General features: G+C 40.2%; 1 protein-coding gene across 1 annotated transcript in view; it reads right to left on the reverse strand.

Moving 5' to 3' along the window:
- LOC124775938 (NFX1-type zinc finger-containing protein 1-like) overlaps positions 1–22,410 on the reverse strand; it is a 346,822-nt gene that overhangs the window by 262,937 nt on the left and 61,475 nt on the right. Inside the window, exon 6 of the mRNA XM_047250783.1 lies at positions 8,647–8,790. Within this exon, the coding sequence (XP_047106739.1) occupies positions 8,647–8,790 (144 nt within the window). The remainder of the gene's footprint in view (positions 1–8,646; positions 8,791–22,410) is intronic.

Genomic DNA, 22,410 nt, shown 5'->3' on the forward strand with positions numbered 1-22,410 from the left:
AAAAAATTCCGGAAAATTCATAACGTCGCACTGATGGTGTGTTGAGTGAAATGCGGTTGGCATTCCTGCACACGCCTGTGTTTAATGTGTAGCTGCCGGAAGTTTCATTGTTGTAAGCCTGTTAGTTCTTGTTTAGTGCTGTATTGAGTAGAACATTGTGTCACACAGTTTGTGATAATCGAGATGTCAGAGTTAAAGGAGCAACCCGTTTGCATTAAATTCTGCATGAAACTCAAGAAAGCCTATACAGAGACACAAGAAATGATGCAGGAAGTCAATGGTGATGAGTGCTTAAGCTACAATCAGTGTTACAAATAGTTCACACAGTTTAAAAATGGCCAGACGCAAGTTCAAGGTGACCCCATTCAGGATGCCCTTGGACGTCTACCGACGAATCCTGACACCGCATCTTGGAAAGCATCGTGCTGCTGCTAAGTTTGTCCCGCAGCTCATGACTCAGTACCAGAAAAACCTTCGCCTTGCAACCTGCAAAGAGCTTTTGGATTGTATGAACAAGTTGTTCCTTAAGAGAATCAGAACTGCTGATGAGAGGGTGGTCTATGATTATGATTTTGAGATTGAGGTTCAATCTTCACAATGGATTGGGAAAGGCTCAAGACCAAGAAAAGCTCATCAAGCCATGTCAAATGTCAAAGCTATGCTGATAGTTTTCTTTAACTTTGAAGGATTAGTTCATGATGAATTCATGCCACAGAGACAAACTGTTAATCAATGGTACTATTAGGATGTGTTGTGATGCCTGCAAGAAAATGTCAGAAGGAAACACCATGAAATGTGGCAAGACAATTTGTGGCTCTTGCATCACCCAAAGTCGAAAACTCCGTTGAAATGACAAAGTTTTGCAACAATAGAGGAGACAAGCAAAGAAAAAAGTTTGTGGACAAACTTCTGGAATTTTTTGAACAGACCTCATATTATAAAAGTGTATATTTGTAAGTATGTGTGTCCACATATCCTCCTAATCCACTGGATGACTTCAACCAAACTTGGTACACAAATCACTTACCGTCTGGAAAAATAAAGGTTTGAAATTACGTATAAAGTTGGTTGCAAGTCACAAAGTGCTCTCATTCTCAAGAACCACCTACCTATCAAATTGGTGGGGTGGGTGTGAAAAATTAAGTATAGCTCACTGTGTGCAAATAGCCATTTTATATTCATTCAGTATTTGGGAATGAGAGCACCTAAGTGACTTGCAACCAACTTTACACATACTTTCAAACCTTTATGCGACTTTTTCTTGATGACACCCCCCAAAAAATGATGAAAGGAGAAAAAATTATCGCTTACTACATTTTTGCTGTTCAGTAGTACAACTACTGCATCAAGTATGACCTTTAATTTATTAATTTTTTACTAATACCTCTATTTGGAGCACATTTTGTAGACACTATTCAGATATAGCACTGAAGGTACTTGCAAAAATATATCATTGTATGAAACAGAGTTCAGAATATATTATGTCAAAAACACTGAGATGTGTGAAAAGCTGCCATGTCATGCATGACATTTTAATTTATTGCTTCTTTACTACTAACTCTAGTCGCAACACATTTTGCAGGTGGTGTCCACATATACCATTGTGTCTACCGCAAAATTTTATCACTGTATGACACATACTTCAAGATATACGATGCCATAAACATTGAGTTGCATGAAAATGAAACTGCAGGGCAAAATTCACCAGAGATACAGCTGAAATATGTGAAATAATATTTGTGATATGTACTTATGTGAGCAAGGCCATGGGTAAAAACCTCTTCCTAAACCCCTGGATCGATTTCAACCAAACTTGGCACATACATTACTTACTAGCTGGAAAGACATAACTTGACAGTAACAATCAGCAACTTCCTATTGGTGTGGGAGTGATAATGTGCATAGAGAAGGGGTCAGGAGGAGATGGACAAAGAGGGGGAAGGAGGAGGTGGTCGCAAGTAGTGGGGAGTATTATGTGGTCAGAGAGGGGGGAATAGACAGAGATAGAACAGAGCAGGAGACGGAGAGAGGGAGAGGGGGGAGGAGATGATGAACAAAAGGGGGGGATGAAGAAATAGACTTACAGGGGGTGAGTAACAGATAGAGGGGGGTGGGGGGGAGGGAGGAGAAGATGGGCAGAGTGGCAAGGAGCAGATGGACAGGGGCAGGAGGAGATGGACAGAGAGTGGAGGGTGGAGGAGGTAGACAGAGAGAAGATGAAGGGGTAGATGGGTAATGAGAGAGCCGAGGAGATGGACAGAGAGAGGTAGGAAGTGGTGGACAGAGAGAGGGGGAAGGATGGGGTGGACTAATAGAAGACGAGAATAAATACATAACAGGGCAATGCCGGGTACTCAGCTAGTGAATTCATATTTTGTAAGGTGTTCAATTAGAGTTACAAATGTGTAAAAATTTTCCACATTTTGTAAGCATTCCCAAAAGAGGACATAAACAATGTTATTTTCTAAAAGTAAGTAAGAAAGAATGGCTCTCTCACTCTTATCTTGTAAATTGGCTCAGATTTCATTAGCTACTATTACTTTTTCTCTTGTTCCATCACTATTTTACATCATTTAAAAGACCACCTCCAGTCACACCCTGTATGTATTGCGTATCCTTAAAAGTTTGCTACATTGTAAATCATCGTTTAGTCAGACATGCAGTGTACAGCAGTTAATGCAATATTCAATCACAATATACTTTGACACCAGGTGCATTGTTGCGATAGTACGGACTCTTGTAAATTCTCTAATTAAATATTATGTATTTCTGACCAGTACTTTTTCATGACACTTTGCAAGTATTCTTACATGTTTTGATACAAGTTTATTTTATAAGCCCATGACTTGCTGTCTTCTTTGAAGAGACTGCATACAATTTCAATTCTTTCTTCACTCGGGCTGGTAGGTATCTCTCTGTGGTAATCAGAATCATATCCACTGAATGTACAGGATTTCTTTTTTGAATTCCAGCTCACTGCATTTTTTTTCTCATGATGTGATTCAAAGGAGTCAATGGCTACTCAACAAACAATAGCTCAATTAACCATTACGTTGCTTTTCTGTAATTTTTTCTGCCCAATTTTTCACTGTATCTTCAAACTTCTTAGATCGGTCCTGTAATTTTAACTTCTACTTTAGGCCCCCAATGCTGAGGCTTGTTCCTGCAATTCTTACACCTTCGATGTGCACTTGCTTCACTTACATGACTTGAAAACAATTCAACTTATGTCACATGTTCCAAACCACATAAACTTAATTCCCCATCAGCATTTGACAGACCAAGGCAATAATATAAAAAAAGAATCAATTTTCTGATGTTAATTTTTGATTCTTCTTCTTTTATTCTGCCTCTTGGTTTAAAATATGAATTTAAAAACTAACTTAATGAAACAATCATTCAGATATTCATTACTTCAAGTTACAGAGATCTTATAATGGAAGAGGAAAATTACAGGTGTGGAATGAGCCAAGATACACGTCAACAAAGTAAAGCACCTGTTACAGTTCTGTATCTACACAGAACTGTAAATGCTGACTGAGTTATACTATTAAGAGACAATTTACAGGATGAGTAATGGAAACAAATTCTTACATCATCTTGAATCCAATCTTCCTTTACAATGGGCCAAGAACATTTGCAATGGAAACCAAAAAAAGGGTGGCTGACATCTAGGATCAAAAAAATCTTGTGCTGAAAAGAGAGATGATTATCTAATCCAGAGGAAGAGATTTAAAAATGCCTTACAAGCAGTACTGCAAATTCTTCAGTGTGCTATAAAAGAAGCCAAAACGATGCACAAAAACTTCAAAATTCCAAGAACCAGGCAAAAAAAAAAAAAAAAAAAAAAAAAAAAAAAAAAAAAAAAAAAAAAAAAAAAAAAAAAATTGAAGAATTATTAGGTATGAAACACATAAACTTGGCAAGGCAAATGATACTTAAGACCCAGATAGCAGTAGCAGAAAGACAGGTGATACAAAATTAAAATCAGAGGCTACTCAACAGTATCTAAAATCACAATGACAAAAAATTGTCCATCAAAAGCACAGCAAAATAAACTTAATTAGATCGGCAAAGCATATGTCACCACCAGACATAAGTTTTAGCAACTCATCTGTTAGAGAAATAACTAAAAAGTAGCACCTCTTCTGGCTATGATGTTATCTCAGCCAAGGTAACAAAATCTTGTACTTACTCGGTAGTATTACCCTGGAGTTACCTCTGTAATCAGTCAATGAGTCAAGTAGCATCTGGAGTACAGAGTTTTTATTCACTGCAGAATTCTCATATATCATGAAAAAGCATCAATTTATATCATAACAAGCTGGAGCCACTCCACCTGCTATGTTTCCACTCTTGCTAATAATTAATATTTTCTCTTTATTCACTTCTCATCCTAGTATCTACGTGGTGCATACATAGTATGTATCTGAATCTATCAAGACATTAATTACACTTAGCCTCACATATCTTTATTACTTGAACCGTTATTTTCAATGTGCTGACTTCATTAGTGTATACAGGTCCACTGGAAACCAAATTTATTAAAACCTTTTAAGAACTGTGAACTTATTACTACAGTATGCTATTGCAGGTTTCAAGTGAGCTTATATGTCACTTTGGATAGATTGACACCTCTCATAGAAACACTGGTATGTAGACATTATGGTAACATATTTTAATTTTCCTCAAACTAATAAACTTATCAGATAATACTACTACTACTACTACTATGTGATTGGGTCCAGTGGACTGCAAGCATCTACAAGTTTCCTCCTCCACTGTATTCTGTCAATTGCTGCTATCCGCCATCAGTTCACATCTACTGACACTTGGTTTAAATCTTCATGTGGTCCATCCCTCCAATGATTCTTGGGTCTCCCTGGTGGTCTCTTTCCTGTAGGTGTGAAATCCGGGAGCTTCTGAGGTCATCTGTGATCCTCCATCCGGGCCACATGGCACTGCATTTGTTTGGCTTTGACAGTTCCTGCTATATTGGGCTGCTGGTATAGTTCTTCAAGCTCTTGGTTGTATCTGATCCTCCATTCCCCTGTATCTGCATCCAGAACCAGACCGAAGATCTTCCGAAGCACTTTTCTCTCAAAAACAAGGAGCTTATGGGAGTCCTGTTTCCGGATACTCCATGTCTCACAGCCATATAGAACAACAGGCTGGATCAGGGTTTTGTACACTCTAATATTGAACTGTCTGGAGAGATATCTGGACTGAAGCAGGTAATATTAATGTTTAAGTTCAAAAGCACACAGATTTTCCATTGCAGTTTTAGCCATTGTACTTTTTAGATTCCAGCTTGTACCATTACACTTTTGTTGCCCTAATTTTTATGAGTTGAATGAAACAATTCACTAAATAATGAAGGAGTTAAATAAGAAATTGCATAATTCATCATAATTTTTAACATGGCACCCATACCGATAAATGGGTTATTCCTCACTCAGGAATACAGTATGATTTCATGAACCTTTACATTTTATTAGCTCACTACATATTTTGTAAAGCAAATTACTGATGTAACACATAACTCAGTCCAGTTAGCTAAATTTGACTTAGCAGATTTTTAAACCATTATGTGGTTTGTGAAAAACTAAAATGTTCATACACCAGTCTTTACAAGGCCAACCCCACATCAAAATTTTCAGTACTTTTCCGGCAATCGCTTGATTCACATAGTAGTAAAGTTTACAACCAGTAGCTAAATGAACAACATCTATGTGAAGAGTGTCTTATGGCTGAATATCAGTATCCCCACATCTCCACAAAAGTCAGTCTACAAGTTACATCGACGTGAAATGCTGGAAGGCTGTGACCCGTTTACATTATATCAGAATTGGTTCCAAGTCTGTTCCCATTTGATATACATGTAATATCATATAGAGACCATCATTCATACTCCCAGTATAACTCAATTAACTTTCGAGTTTCAACCAATGATTTGTGTTACCTTTCATGCACTTCTCATTTGAGTCAATTTATGAATTACTGACACTTTAGGCATGCACTGTGTCTACTCAATGGATATTTTAGTATATGTGTTGCTTATCAAGGACCACTGTGTGTGAACTTTTTTCATAAAATAATGTCAGTGCTGTGAAATTATAAGAACACGGTTCAGTAGTGTATGTCATCCTAGTTAAGGGGATGATGGAAGAACCTACCTGTAAAGAATATTCTTTGTGAGAAATGGAACTGGTCATTGTAAAGCTGATAAGAGACAATAAATGTGGAAACAGTCAAAGTTAACTAAAAATAATGTAATGTACATTATTAGACCAATTTGCAATATGGACTCTGTAGGTAGGTGCCCTTCCAAATTCTGAAGAGTATAAGTTTGTCACCTATGAAACTGAGTTCTTGTGGCTTGAGCCGCCTCAAAACTGAGAAACTCATTTACTTAAAAACTGGTAATTCTCCAGTCTTTCTGCCTCTCCCTCCCCGTCCCCCTCCTGTGGGTGCCCGTGCATCATAATTAACACCAATACACAAAAAGGGGCATAAGTAACTGACCTCTAACTATGCTCAGTTTGGTTTCTGTAAAGGCTTCTCTATTGAGAATGCAATACTTGGGATACTGTAAAAAATTCTAGTAGAACTAAACAACAAAAATTACCCTGTTGGCATTTCTGGGGCTTTGCTAAGGCTTTTGACTGTGTGGATCATTAAATACTGATTTCTGATTGGGAAACTAAAATGGTATGGCATTAGAGTGGGGAAACATTAAATATGATATGCCATAAGGTTCATTGCTTGGCTTACTCCTGCTCTTGGTCTACATAAATGATTTAAATGGGACACTGAAGAACTCTTCAAAACTTGTAATGTTTGCTGAGGACACAAGTATATTGATGAAAAGTACCAACACATTCATACCACACAGAGTTAGATGAATAATGGAACAGGCTAACAATTGGTTCACAGCCAATACACAACTCTATTCTGAATCCCAGAGAGGGATGAATAGTCAGAAACTTTAATCTTCAAAAATCTTATATTTTGAAATTCTAAAGTAGAGATCAATGGGCATACACTCAATATGACACCATGTATGAAGTTTCTATGTAATAAGCTGTGGTGGGATCAGTTAGTGGACAAGTTGACCAATACATTCAGTTCTGCGTGCTCTGCTCTCAGAAATCTCTCTCGTGTTGACCAGCACAGAGGACTGCCAGCATACTTACACTCAATTCTGACCTATGGAAAGATCTTCTGGGACATTGCAACTAATATGAAGAAAGCATTTATTCTACTGAAGAGCCGAATTAGGATACTGTACAAAGTTGGCAACCAAACATCTTGAAGAAGCCTTTTGCCTTTTCAGGGACCTAGGAATTTTTACACTTAAATGTCAATACATGTACTACGTGATGATATATATGGTCAACAACAAGAAAGAATTTAGGATGAGCTCAGTAATTCACAATGTCAATGTTAGAAGTGGAAATAATTTCCATTCTGACTATTCATCCCTCTCTGGGATTCAGAGTAGAGTTATGTATTGTGGTGTAAAAGAAATCAATAACAGGTTGGCAGCGGGTATCAGGCAGGAAACTGAAAATCTCAAAGTATTTAAATGCAAATTGAAAGAATCCCTCATTAGCCACTGCTCCTACAATTTATCTGGATATCTGAACCCAGGAATGTAAATTCTGATAAAATCTAATGTTTGTACAGATAATGATTTTGTCAGTATATACACAACTAATATTGGTCTGTGGTCAAAACATGTTATTTGAAGTATTATGTAATAACAGCATCTTAGTAGTATAGAAGGAGGGACAGTGACTTTTATCAATGTAATTGTTTTTCCCCTAACATACAAATACAAAAAATTTACAAGTAATCATCTTTGATATCATACTATCATTTCATCTTTGTCTCCATTTGTCACCACAATAGGTAGGTCCCTCAGAACCTGGATTTTGAGTGAAGCGTCCCTCTCCTACAGCCTAATCCTCTTTACTCCCTGAAGAAGGCACATTCAGATCCAAATGACAAGAACACGTTTTTTATTTTTTAAATTTATTTTTTATTTATTTATTTTTACAGAAATTTCATGTTCCAAAGGCAAGGCAAGTCAGTCATTTTGTTTCCTTGTAACATGAGAAATATTTGGGTAGAATGGGTGAATATTATTTAAACTTGTATTGCAGTCAGTATTTATAAATATTCTATCTGAAGGGTCGCCGATTGACTGAATTCATCATCCAAAGAAGCTAGTGATAACAAAATGTTTCTTCGCAGAAATCGAGATATCAGAAGGTGAAAAAAGATTCTGAAAATACCAAAATAACACACTAAAAACACTCTCTCATGATCTACAACGCACCATAATTTTTTATGTCTCTCCTGTCTCATTATTTTATAATGCTGACTTGTATGTTCTTATTGTGACTATTCTTTCTGTTGCTGGTTAAAATGTTCTCACCATAATAAGTTAGTGACTGAAGCTATTATACCGTGTGCACTCATCTCCATTCCAAGATTACTAACCAGACCAGAAATTTTATTTACTTTAAATAGTCTAGTGTTCCTTTGGTTTTTTTTATTTCAACCATGTGCATTTCATGGAAAAGCTAAACAAAATATCTTCCTCAAAATATCAGAATAAAACCAAGCATAATCACTTACTTTCCTCAAGTAGAACATTTGCCCAGAGTAAGTTGTCAATATGGTAATTTCAGTTTCTTCATATCCTTGAAGTAAAAGGTATCTGCAAAGAGCGATTAGGAATTCTGCTTCAAACAAATTTCGGCAGCTGACTATTTCAGACACCTGAAATAACAAAACAAATGATGATAAAAATGATGATGCACTGGCAAGTCATTCTATGACATTTAAAATCAGTTTTCAGTGAAAGGTGATACATAAATGCTTTCAGTATAGCAGCTCCATGTAAGTCTACTACATTAAATACTTGTAATTTTCTCCAATACTTTCTCAAAGTACCTATGGGAAATATTTGTAACATGCAATGAAGGCTTTCACAACCAGTTGTCTTAACTGCTGATGAATCTTCCAGGTTGTATGACTGTGCTTCATGAAACATTTTTGTTCTTGACATTTTGTCCAGAAATGTGTTTGATATCTGTAAAGACAAAGGTGCACTTGGTTCCAATGAGTCTTACTGATTCAGCAGAACCAAAAGCAACTCTTTAGGTACCCAATGCAGCTCTGGACAAAAAGCCATAAATCAAAAAGGTTCATGTGTTCATGGACCATGACCATAAAACTGGGAAGGTTCACCAGCAGCTAAAATTGTAAAACTATCTCCCCCCCCCCCCCCTCCCCTCTCACTCACACACACACACACACACACACACACACACACACACACAATAGGTCAGTGTTCCTTTATAGCAGTACATGTCCTTATGTGGCCAATAAACATAAGGATATGGTAGAAGCAATAATGAAATTAGTATGGATACACCAAAAATGAACCAAACACGAAAAGAGAAAGTATAATAATGACTGATTATTTCCACTGAATGTAAAATACAATCAATGTCTGTACAGGATATGTGTGAAAGACAAAGTCATGTAGCAGTGCAAACCCACTGCTGACAGATGGAAAGATAGGTGATGTTCACGATGTCACAACAAAGATTATATTGAGCTGGTAGCAATATTACATATGAAGTTATGATTATTGATACCTATTAAATACCATATTTACCCTATTATAAGGTGAGATTTTTTTCCCACATTCATCTTTCAAAAAATACAAATACAGATTATTGCTGAGGTTAATATTTTAACATTGCTTAATAGAGTATATAGGAGTCATATTTACAGATGAAGCTTTGGCTATTGAGGTCACATGCTCATTTATTTTGAAGATTTCAGAAGGGCAGGGATGGGCTAATGATACTCGCGTATTAACACGCTCAAGACTTCCTGATACGTCGAAACACTTGATACAGTATCGGCTTTGCTCGAACAATCACAACATTTGACTCGTGCAACACTGATGCAAGGGATATGCAAGAAACTATGAAGTAGCCAATATAACAAACTACCACTCTGCTTAAAATTTGATGACTTCAGGAAACACAGAAGGAAATAGCACTACATTCTGTAATCTTACAAACTCTCGTTGTATTTTTTGTGGCGGTGTTCGTAGCGACAAACACTTGGCTGTAGAAATGGCTTACGAAATCACCGCCACACTTTTAATAGCGGGCCGACCGGTCCGCTGGAACAGTAAACAGAAAGATGAAAACCCAAACACTCTGATTAAATAAAAGTCGGTACTTATCTTTATTAATGAAAATACAGAAACACAGTAGTGAACTCTGTGTCTACAGAAATCTGTCTAGTTTGAGTCGGAGCGGCTAGGTCAGCGTCAGCTGACGACAAACAACAACTCTGCTGCGATGAACACACAACTGACTAGCAAGTACACAATTCGGTGGCGAGTATACAACTGAGCGGCGAATACAGAACTGTCCTAGTGCTCGCGACTCCAGCGCTTCAGAAACCAGAAGCCAGCGGTGGCTCGCGCAGACTTGCGGCGATTTCCTGTCTCGCTGGCGCTGCTTATGCGGACGGCGTCCGGACTTTGATGCTGTCAACCTTTTGGCAGCGGGCTCGGGTGGCATTACTGGCTAGGATATAACACTCCTCCCCCCCCAAATCGCCGCACCGTCGTTGAATAATGACGTGGTGAGCGTCGACGGCGGGGGAGGGGTCTGGCCGCAGGCGTAGCAGAAGAGACCGGGGCGGAGACTGTTGTCGGTGGCAGTCCCCGGTCCGCACCCCAGCATTGGCTGCGCGGGGCCTCGGGAAACACCGACTGAAAACCGAGGTCAGGGTGCACGCCTGTGACCACAGGTGCAGCTTCTGGTACTGGACGCGACGGGGCGTCGGGACCCACGAAGAGAGGCAGCGTCTCCTGACACTGCGTCGACGGCTGCTGAGTGGGCACCGGACAAGGCACTGTGGTGTCAGACTCCTTGGGGGTGCCCAAGGAAAGCGGCTGCAGGACAGGCTGCACAGCCACCGCTTGGGAAGGCGGCCCGGCTGAGGGGTCGACGTCCATCAGCTCCGAAGGCGGTGGCGACGGAAGAGGGACCGCAGGCGCCGGAGTGACCACCTGGGGCGCTCCCGGATGAAGCTGCGCGGGAGGCATCAACGGGACGGGCTGTCGGCGTGGTAGCGGCGACGGCTGCTGCTGCTGCCCTGGGGCGGCAGCGAAGTCGGAAGGCACGGGTGGAACCCGCCGCGGACCAAATCTGTGGACAAAGAACGAGCGGCAGAATCCGGGCGGCCAGCGCGGCGCAACTGGTTCTGATGCCTCCTGTGCACCCCAGTAGCACCTTGAACAGTATAAAAAACGCGACCCTGGACACTTATCACGGTACCACGTTCCCAACGACGGCGACCGTGATAAACTCTGAAAAAAAACGGCGTCGTTGCGCTGAAAACGCGTGCGATGCTCAGAAGCGGCGGGTCGATCCGGGGGGTGCAACAACCGTAGTAGGGTGCGATGACGACGGCCGTGGGGAAGCTCTGCAGGCGAAGGGCCGTCGCGTGGCGTGGTCCGGTACGACGACAGGAACGTGATGAGGGCCTGCTGACGAGAGTGCGTAGCACGAAGGCGGTCCATATGATCCTTGAATGTGCGTACAAAACGTTCCGCTGCACCATTCGATTGAGGGTGGAACGGTGGAGTAAGAACATGGCGAATGCCATTGGCAGAACAAAAACTTTCAAATTCAGCAGAGGTAAATTGTGGACCATTGTCAGACACTAAAACTTCTGGAAGACCCTCAATACAAAAAATTGAAGTCAACGCCTGTATAGTTTGTGCAGACGTTGTAGACTGCATGGGCACAACAAACGGAAAATTACTAAATGCATCTATCACAATGAGCCAACGAGAATTCCAATATGGACCAGCGAAATCAATATGTACTCGCCGCCAGGGACCGGCAGGGCGTGCCCACTCAAAATAGCGTTGAGGCGGAGCAGCTTGGTGTGCGGCACACGTCGAACAATCTGTAGACATCTGCGTAATCTGCTTATCAATGCCGATCCATGTACAATGACGGCGGGCAAGCTGCTTGGTGCGGACCACTCCCCAATGACCTTGATGCAACAAGTCGAGGACCTTGGATTGGAGCACTTGGGGAACCACGACACGAAGCTGGTCATTCTCGGTGCGTAACAGCAAAACTCCGTGCGAAACAGACAACAGATGACGTTGCGGATAATAGCGACGAACCACAGGATCCGATATGTCCTTTGCCTTGGATGGCCAACCACGTTGAACAAAACGTAATAGTAAACTCGGATGAGGATCCGTAGCTGTCTCACGTGCCACCTGACGATAATCAATCGGAAAATCCCGGAGGGATTGATGCTCATCGGCGTCAATCTGATGGCAAGAGTCGTCAGAGGAATCGAAGACATCATCCGCAGCAATCGGCAATCTAGAAAGCGCGTCAGCGTTTGCATGCTGAGCTGTAGGGCGATACAGTATCTCATACCGGTATTGTGATAACAAAAGAGCCCAATGTTGTAGTCTCTGAGCTGTCCGCTGAGGAACTGGTTTAGACGGATGAAACAGTGACGTCAGGGGCTTGTGATCTGTTACTAAATAGAATGGTCTACCATAAAGGTAGTGATGGAATTTTGTGACACCGAACACAATAGCCAACGCTTCCTTGTCCAATTGGCTATAATGACACTGAGCTTTGTTGAGCAATTTAGATGCGAACGCAATAGGACGTTCGGTGTTACTGACTCGGTGAGACAACACAGCACCGAGGCCGAAAGAAGAGGCATCACAAGCTAACACCAGAGGCTTGTTAGGGTCGTAATGGACCAGACAATAATCATTCAATAAAGCCTCTTTAAGCTGCTGAAAGGCTGATTGGCAATCAGCTGACCACACAAACGGAACAGTCTTACGGCGGAGACGATGCAACGGTGCAGCAATCTGTGATGCATTAGGTATAAATCTAATATAATATGTCAATTTGCCAAGAACTGCTTGCAATTCATGCAGATTGCGAGGGGCGGGCAAATCACGAATAGCTGCTAAATGTGACTGGGAGGGATGAATGCCTTGAGCATTAATAACATGTCCCAGATACTCCATCTCCGTAAGGAAAAATGAACATTTATCGATGTTGCAACGTAGGCCTGCCTGAGACAACACTTTAAACAAACACTCCAAATTACGGAAATGTTCAGCAGGTGTCCGACCGGACACAACAATATCGTCTAAATAGTTGCAACACGATGGCACATTAGCCAGAAGTTGTGACAAAAAACGCTGAAAAACAGCTGTAGCTGACGCACAACCAAAAGGCAAACGCAGAAAACGGAACAACCCCAACGACGTGTTTATGACAAAATACTGTTGTGATTGCTCGTCGAGGGGCAATTGCAAATATGCTTCACGGAGATCAATTTTGGAAAAGAAACGAGCTTCCCCTAACTTATCCATCAGCTCGTCCGGTCTAGGCAAAGGAAAAGAATCAATGACAGTCTGAGGATTAACTGTCGACTTAAAATCAGCACACAAACGTAACTTGCCAGACGGTTTCTTTATAATAACTAAGGGAGAAGCCCACTGGCTCGCTGAAACGGGTTGAATAACACCGTTGTTTTGCCAACGACGAAGTTCATCTTCTACAGGTGCCCGGAGGGCGTGAGGCACTGGACGAGCACGACAAAATCGAGGCTGAGCATTATCTTTTAACGTAATATGAGCGGCAAAGTTCGCAGCACAACCTAGTTCGTCTTTAAATATGTCACTGTATCGTTTACACAAATCGGTTATGCTGTCTTGAGGAACAACAACAGAATTAATTTGCAACACATTGTCTTGGATAGACAGGCCAAACAAGTCAAAACAGTCTAATCCGAAAATGTTTACACTGTCTGTAGCGCGGAGCACTGTGAATGAAACTGTTTTTGTATTGCCACGGAATGTGGCTGGCACGCTACATACACCTAACACAGGAATTTGTTCTCCACTATAAGTAGCCAAAGAATGTTTTGCCGCCGAAAGTTTAGGGCGGCCGATAGCCGCATATGTAGCACTATTGATGAGAGTCACAGACGCACCAGTGTCTAATTGAAAATTGAAGGTCTTATCCTGGATGTGTAGCTTCACAAATAGTTTATTACACTGTCTCTGGATCGGTGCAGTGGAGGCGGAAGACACAAAATCAGCGCGTTTAGCGCGTGTTCGCTGCGTACGACAACTCGTGGGTTGGGCGGGTGGAACAACAACTCCCGCTTCACTTGCAGTCTGTACATTACTTTTTACAGCGTTTGAATTACGCTTGGGTCGCATAGCAGAGGGCTGGTTGGGTGGCTTATTGCGAACAAGTTTATTACCCACACGAACCGTGGAAGAGTCTTTAAACGCGACCTTCTGGGCGGGCTGGCTTTGAAGAACATGAATATCCATGGGCTGGGCAGCACTAGAATTGGTCTTGCGTTTACGCAAACAAACAGTCTGGATGTGTCCTTTCCTTTGACAAAAGTGACAAACCGCGTTTCTTAACGGGCAACGTTCACGAGGATGAGCAAGAACACACTTAGGGCAAGACTTAACTCTATCATTTTGCACACGCGGCTGACGAATGTGTTTAAGTATGACGCGGCCGGCTAGTGTTTACAGTCTGACTCTGCTGGTGGGTCCGCGGGCGTGACATAACTTGCTTAGCACAGGCAATTTGAGAAATACATGGCTGATCTAACTCACACTCAGCATAGTCAAAAGTATCTTGGGCTTCAATGATGTTCATCACAGTCTCTAATGACGGGTCAGGCAACTTTAAGATAGCAGCACGAATACGAGAATCTGCATTGTTTTGAGTAATAGCGTCTCGTAACATGACATCACTGTAGGAAGCTCCACACACACAATTAAATCGGCGCTGACGGGTGAGGCCCCATAAATCTGTTAACCACTGTTTATTAGATTTATTAGATTGATGTGGCAGTTTCTTTAATCTGAAGAACTTGAACCTGGCTGCTGCCACATGAACTCGCGACTCGAAATACTCAGCAAGCTTGTTAACAACAACGTCATAGTCTAAAGCTTCTGGCTTGGATTCCGGGAACAACTTACAAAGTAGTCGATAGACTTCCACGCTTGCAGTGGAAATTAAATAAAGCTGCCGCTCAGTACCCGTGATTTTGTAGACTGTCATGTGCGCCTGCAACTGCGCGAAATATTCTCGCCATTCTTCTCTTGATGCATCAAAAGCACGGAAAGGTGGTGCTGCCTGTGCTTGTTCCTTTTGTGTTGGAGGATTAGCCGCTTGTTTGGCGATTGCTTCCACCAGACTTTGTATTTGCTGACTCTGTAACAAGATCAACTGTTGTAATTCGGCAGACATAGTGAACACAAATTAAACCAGCCCCCAAAATTTTATTGCTATAATTAGTATAACCAGAGACAAGTTGAACCAGCCATGCACACGAGTTCGGAAGCCCTCGTCGCCAGTTTTGTGGCGGTGTTCGTAGCGACAAACACTTGGCTGTAGAAATGGCTTACGAAATCACCGCCACACTTTTAATAGCGGGCCGACCGGTCCGCTGGAACAGCAAACAGAAAGATGAAAACCAAAACACTCTGATTAAATAAAAGTCGGTACTTATCTTTATTAATGAAGATACAGAAACACAGTAGTGAACTCTGTGTCTACAGAAATCTGTCTAGTTCGAGTCGGAGCGGCTAGGTCAGCGTCGGCTGACGACAAACAACAACTCTGCTGCGATGAACACACAACTGACTAGCAAGTACATAATTCGGTGGCGAGTATACAACTGAGCGGCGAATACAGAACTGTCCTAGCACTCGCGACTCCAGCGCTTCAGAAACCAGAAGCCAGCGGTGGCTCGCGCAGACTTGCGGCGATTTCCTGTCTCGCTGGCGCTGCTTATGCGGACGGCGTCCGGACTTTGATGCTGCCAACCTTTTGGCAGCGGGCTCGGGTGGCATTACTGGCTAGGATATAACAGTATTTCAACAGGTTTACAATGAAATCTCTGATACATGTATGAAACAGACATTACTGTTGCTTTTTAAGTAAAGGTAACAGTCAAAAACAGAAATATTGTCCTTCAAGAAACATTACCTGATTCACAACAGAGCTTAATATTTTATTTGATCATGAGAGACTGTAATTATTTACCAAGTGGGTTACAAATGAGAATTTGGTTGCTGTTCACATATCAGAAATCCAAGTACAAATGTTACCAACTTTTAATCAGATTTAGAGCAAGATGGTGACCTTCAGACAAGAAGGAAAATTAATCCTGAATGAAACACCTAACAAATGAAATAAATCAATTTCAACTAGCTAACTGTTGTTGAAAGAATACATTACAGCAGCAAGACCCATCATGGAGATAGTAACAACAAATGTTAGTAGATCGCAAGATTGAGAAGTGGACTAAATCGTGATTGTGTTCTTTTATATGTGCATTAATTGCTGTTGTTAGATATGACTTGCACTGGAGAAGGTATTGCCATGTGTTTCACAGTTCTTCAAGCACAGCAGCACTGTAGAAGGGTTGGAGGGGTTAACAGTGATACAAGCTTGGCTGAGAACTAAATGAGAGTGGGGAGAGAAATAATGAGCAGGCAGCAAATTATTTCATGTTGACGACCATGGGAATCTGTAAGATGTACTTTGGTTTTATGAATTTCTACTACATTTAAACTACAGCTTGCCTGAATCCATTTGTAGTCTGAATTAACTGACTTTAAAATTGGACAAATACTCAACAACAGTATTCATTTCTGTAGGGGACAGTAAAAGTCTACATACGCACCAGTGGTGCATTTATGCTGCAATGTAGTCAACACGCAACATGACGTATGATGGGAATAAAGGGGTGTGTCAGCTGCAGCCAATGAGAGAGAGGTGGGCAGACAATATGTTTAGAAGCGAGATACATTGTAACATTCTCACATCATTATGGAAGCAAAATCCAATATTTATTTGGATAAAAACAGCTGTTCTCTCAGGTCCCACAGTAACAACCACCTCATAAATGGCAACATATTTGGAAGAAAAAGCCAAATATTTGTGATAGTGAAGATACAAATTTCACAGCTGTGCTATTAGGATGATGATTAAAAATAGTGACACCACAGATGACAGTGCTAACAAGTGAAAAATGTGCAAAAGAAATGGTCCACAAATTAATGTAAATCATTTATTTTTGTTTATTTCTGCTCATATTATCAAAATGCAGACAATCAATAAATGGCATACATTTAGAATTGGTATAATGTTAACTTTTTAGGCAGATACTTTATGTCAGTAAAACAATCTGTAATTATCATTAGTCAGAATATGTTAAAATTAAATTTTTCTCAAGAAACTTCCTGGAAAAAAAGAGGTTATCTTATAATTGGGTAAATACAGTATGTTGATTTCGATAAAGTAATGGAAAAAAAAAAAACTTTGGCACACAAAGTAGTTGGCATTATAGGCGGTGTTTCAAAAAGATTTATTCGATTTTACAGAGTTATGTTTTCTACAATGTTAATTTGATTGGAAGATCAAGGTATTTGCAAAGAAATTATTTGCCTGGCTAACTACCATATAATCACAGACCAGAGAGAAAGAAAATCTTAATGTAGGTAAGTGATTATAAATTAGCTACATATTGATGTAGATCCAATACACACCCAGTTAGCCTACCACATTAAAGTGCCCATTTATGATAAAAGAGGTGGCACTCTGGCCATAAATTGAATAAATGATAGGGGTTGGTGCGACAGCCAGTTTGGCTGAGTTTTTTTAGGAAGTTTTCTACATCTGTCTAGGTAAATACCACATTGGTTCCCATATCCCACTTCACTTAAATGATGAGCAAATGCTTTCAAAGTACCTTAGACACAGACAGAAGGGAGTATACAGATTCCTCTCATATGGGAGGGAGGTGGGGTGTGGCATTTAACAGTAGCTTTAAAGTGCCATTAGGAGTGACAACCTCATCTTAATAAGAGCCTCTTTATAGGTATGGTTGGTTCTACATGGAACTGGAGAAATCCCATAGCAGTCCCAGCTCGGCACTGGCTGGATACAAAGTATGAAAAAGTAAGAAATGAATATAGATAAATAAATTCTGTGCAGATCAGGGCACAGAAACATGTGCTTGTGAGCTAATATTGCTTGTTAGAATATACAGGATAGTTTACAGGATGACAGTAAGATGGTATTGTTAACTTATAGTGATTTTGATGGAAAAATTCTTGAAGAGATCTAAAGGGTAAAGTGACTGACCACTTATAATTTACTATCCCTACATATTAAAAATTATATAATATTCTACGTATTTTGATACAGTTTTCAGTAATAGACAGACTGATTCAGAGGGAGGTTTGTGTATATAATTTAAAAGCCATGGTAGATCACTATTCAGTCAAAAATTTCTCTCCTCAAGTTGCTCAAGACAGCAGTGCTCTTATAGACAATGCATTCACATAAGAAGAGGATGTCAAAGAAATACTTGTCTATCATGTGATAAACAGATTGTCAGATCATGATGTACAGCTGCCAAAATTACATAACTCAGATCCATGTACATTCAATACACACTCAAAGAAAAAGTGAAGCTGATTATTGGCAAAACAACTGAAAATTTTCAAGAAAGCTTAAAAATGTATGACCAGGCTGAAGTTTACAATGAACTCAATGTATGCTCTAAATTCTACATATTTCTTATGACACTGTATCCATTTTAGGGTTTCATACCTCAATCGGAAAAAAAGGAAACCTTACAAGATCACTTTGTTGTCGATCTGTCTACCTGGTCAATGGTGAAAATCTCTTTTTCTCAGCAATGGGCAGATATATCAAAGTGAAATTTATGTCACATACTATGATATATAGTCCCTTAGTGGTGTAGTAAGTATAAGCTTCTACACTACTGGCCATTAAAATTGCTAAACCAAGAAGAAATGCAGATGATAAACGGGTATTCATTGGACAAATATATTATACTAAAACTGACATGTGATTACATTTTCACGCAATTTGGGTGCATAGATCCCGAGAAATCAGTACCCAGAACAACCACCTTTGGCCGTAATAACGGCCTTGATACGCCTGGGCATTGAGTCAAACAGAGCTTGGATGGTGTGTACAGGTACAGCTCCACATGCAGCTTCAACACGATACCAAAGTTCATCAAGAATAGTGACTGGTGTATTGTGACGAGCCAGTTGCTCAGCCACCACTGACCAGACGTTTTCAATTGGTGAGAGATGTGGAGAATGTGCTGGACAGGGTAGAAGTTGAACATTTTCTGTATCCAGAAAGGCCCGTACAGTACCTTCAACATGCGGTCGTGCATTATCCTGCTGAAATGTAAGGTTTCGTGGGGATCAAATGAAGGGTAGAGCCATGGGTCGTAACACATCTGAAACGTAACATCCACTGTTCAAAGTGCCATCAATGCGAACAAGAGGTGACCAAGACGTGTAACCAATAGCACCCCATACCATCACACCAGGTGATACGCCAGTATGGCGATGACAACTACACGCTTCCAATGTGCGTTCACCTCGATGTCGCCAAACATGGATGCGACCATCATGATGCTGTAAACAGAACCTGGATTCACCCAAAAAAATGAGGTTTGGCATTCATGCACCAAGGTTCGTTGTTGGGTACACCATCGCAGGCGCTCCTGTCTGTGATGCAGTGTCAAGGGTAACCGCAGCCATGGTCTCCGAGCTGACAGTCCATGCTGCTGCAAATGTCGTCGAACTGTTCCTGCAGATGGTTGTTGTCTTGCAAACGTCCCCCTGTGTTGACTCAAGGATCAAGACATGGCTGTACGATTCGTTACATGAAATCAAGTCTGTATGGGATACCATTAAAACACAGACAGGGAAAGAAGCCACAGAAGATGAGATCGTTTCTGTTTAGGAGAAAGGGAGCATTGTAAAGACAGTTCATGTGTAGCAGAAGTTTTTAACAATTACTTTTTGAAAATAAGTGAGGATATTTGTGCAAATAGTTCAGAAGAAAAAGCAAAACCTTATGCCAAAGAATCACCATATAGGACATACTGTAAAATAAAAATTGCAAATAGTTCAGAAGAAAAATGAAATTTTATGCGAAAGAATCAACATATAGGACATTCTGTAAAATAAAAATTAATCTTACATTCACATCTGAAATGAGGAAGATCACGACTCTAAAAAATAAAAGTTCCTATGGGTGGATAATGTCTTCAATGAGCTACCAAAAAGTTGAGGCCTTATAATATGTAATGTTCTTGGTCACTTATGCAGTGCGTCATTAATTCAGGATATTTTTCCTTAGGCCATTGTTAGAGGGGTGACTCTACAGATATCAATAACAATCATACAGTGCCAATAATTACATATTTATCTACAATTTTTGAGAAGATAATGTACTCCAGGGTTGTCACCCAACAGTATAGTAACAGGATGCTTAGCAAATCACAAATTGGATTTCAAAAGGGCCACTCTAATGAGATATTTAGCCCACTAAACACATAATAAAAACTTTAAGTGATAAAATATCATGTTACGATCTTCTGTGACTTATCAAAGGCATTTGACCGTATCAACGATAATATTGCATTAGAAAAATTAACTATTTATGAATATATGATTCTGCACATGCCTGGAATAGTTCTTATTTATTTTGGAATGCCGAAAGTTACGCCAAGCAATGAAATATCAGCAGAGAAAATAGTAAATGATGTTTTCATGAAAGTTACTGAATGGTTTCATGCAAGTAGAACCTTTAAAAAACACTGATCATCCAGTTTTGTACTGACAAAACCACCCCACCCCTTATTAACCTTAATAATAAAGAAGGTAGAAAATTCCAAGTTCATGATGAACTGTGAAAACCACACAGTATGTAGCTTCAGTTAGCCATAAGAGTAACTGTCAATTTTTGGGGTGCAGAAGTCGGTAAGTAAACATATTTTGCATAGTCTGCTTCACTTTTGTCTTACTGAATAACATTTGGGGTCATGGGGATGAAATTCCTTATTGCGGCAAAAAGTATTCATTACACAAAAGAAAGTAATTAAAATTACGTATGGGATTTACACACATACATCTTGCAGGCATCTATTTAAGCAACTGGAAACAATAACCAAAGCCACTCAGTGCACTTATTCACTTTTGAAATCTATTTTAACAATCCAGTTGAGCCTGAGAGTGACAAGAGACATTCACAAGTACAGAACTAGTAGGGATAATGACTTGCATTACCCTTACCTAATCTAATTTTAGTACAGAAATGAGTGAAATAGACAATTCTTTGACAATCTACCCATGGAAACAAAATATCTGAGGCAGCTACACTGTTATCGGATGTAGATTAAAGATTTTTCTCTTTAACAAATCTTTCTATAACGTCGAGAAACATTTGATCAGATGACATGTTCCATATCACATTTACTGTGAAAATGATCTGTTGTTGTTGTTGTGGTGGTGGTCTTCAGTCCAGAGACTGGTTTGATGCAGCTCTCCATACTACTCTATCCTGTGCAAGCTTCTTCATCTCCCAGTATCTACTGCAACTTACATCCTTCTGAATCTGTTTAGTGTATTCATCTCTTGGTCTCCCTCTACGATTTTTACCCTCCACGCTGCCCTCCAAAGCTAAATTGGTGATCCCTTGATGCCTCAGAACATGTCCTACCAACCGATCCCTTCTTCTAGTCAAGTTGTGCCACAAATTTCTCTTCTCTCCAATTCTATTCAATACCTCCTCATTAGTTATGTGATCTACCTATCTAATCTTCAGCATTTTTCTGTAGCACCACATTTCGAAAGCTTCTATTCTCTTCTTGTCTAAACTATTTATCGTCCACATTTCACTTCCATACAAGGCTACACTCCATACAAATACTTTCAGAAACGACTTTAAGACATTTAAATCTAAACTCGGTGTTAACAAATTTCTCTTCTTCAGAAACCCTTTCCTTGCCATTGCCAGCCTACATTTTATATCCTCTCTACTTCGACCATTGTCAGTTATTTTGCTCCCCAAATAGCAAAACTCCTTTATTACTTTAAGTGTCTCGTTTTCTAATCTAATTCCGGCAGCATCACCCGATTTAATTTGACTACATTCCATTATCCTCGTTTTGTTTTTGTTGATATTTATCTTATATCCTCCTATCAAGACATTGTCCATTCCGTTCAACTGCTCTTCCAGGTCCATGTCATCAGCGAACCTCAAAGTTTTTATTTCTTCTCCATAGATTTTAATACCTACTCCGTATTTTTCTTTTGTTTTCTTTACTGCTTGCTCAATATACAGATTGAATAACATCGGGGATAGGCTACAATCCTGTCTCACTCCCTTCCCAACCACTTCCCTTTCATGCCCTCCACTCTTACAACTGCCA

Source organism: Schistocerca piceifrons, chromosome 2 (assembly GCF_021461385.2).
Source record: "Schistocerca piceifrons isolate TAMUIC-IGC-003096 chromosome 2, iqSchPice1.1, whole genome shotgun sequence".
Classification (NCBI taxonomy): Eukaryota; Metazoa; Arthropoda; class Insecta; order Orthoptera; family Acrididae; genus Schistocerca; species Schistocerca piceifrons.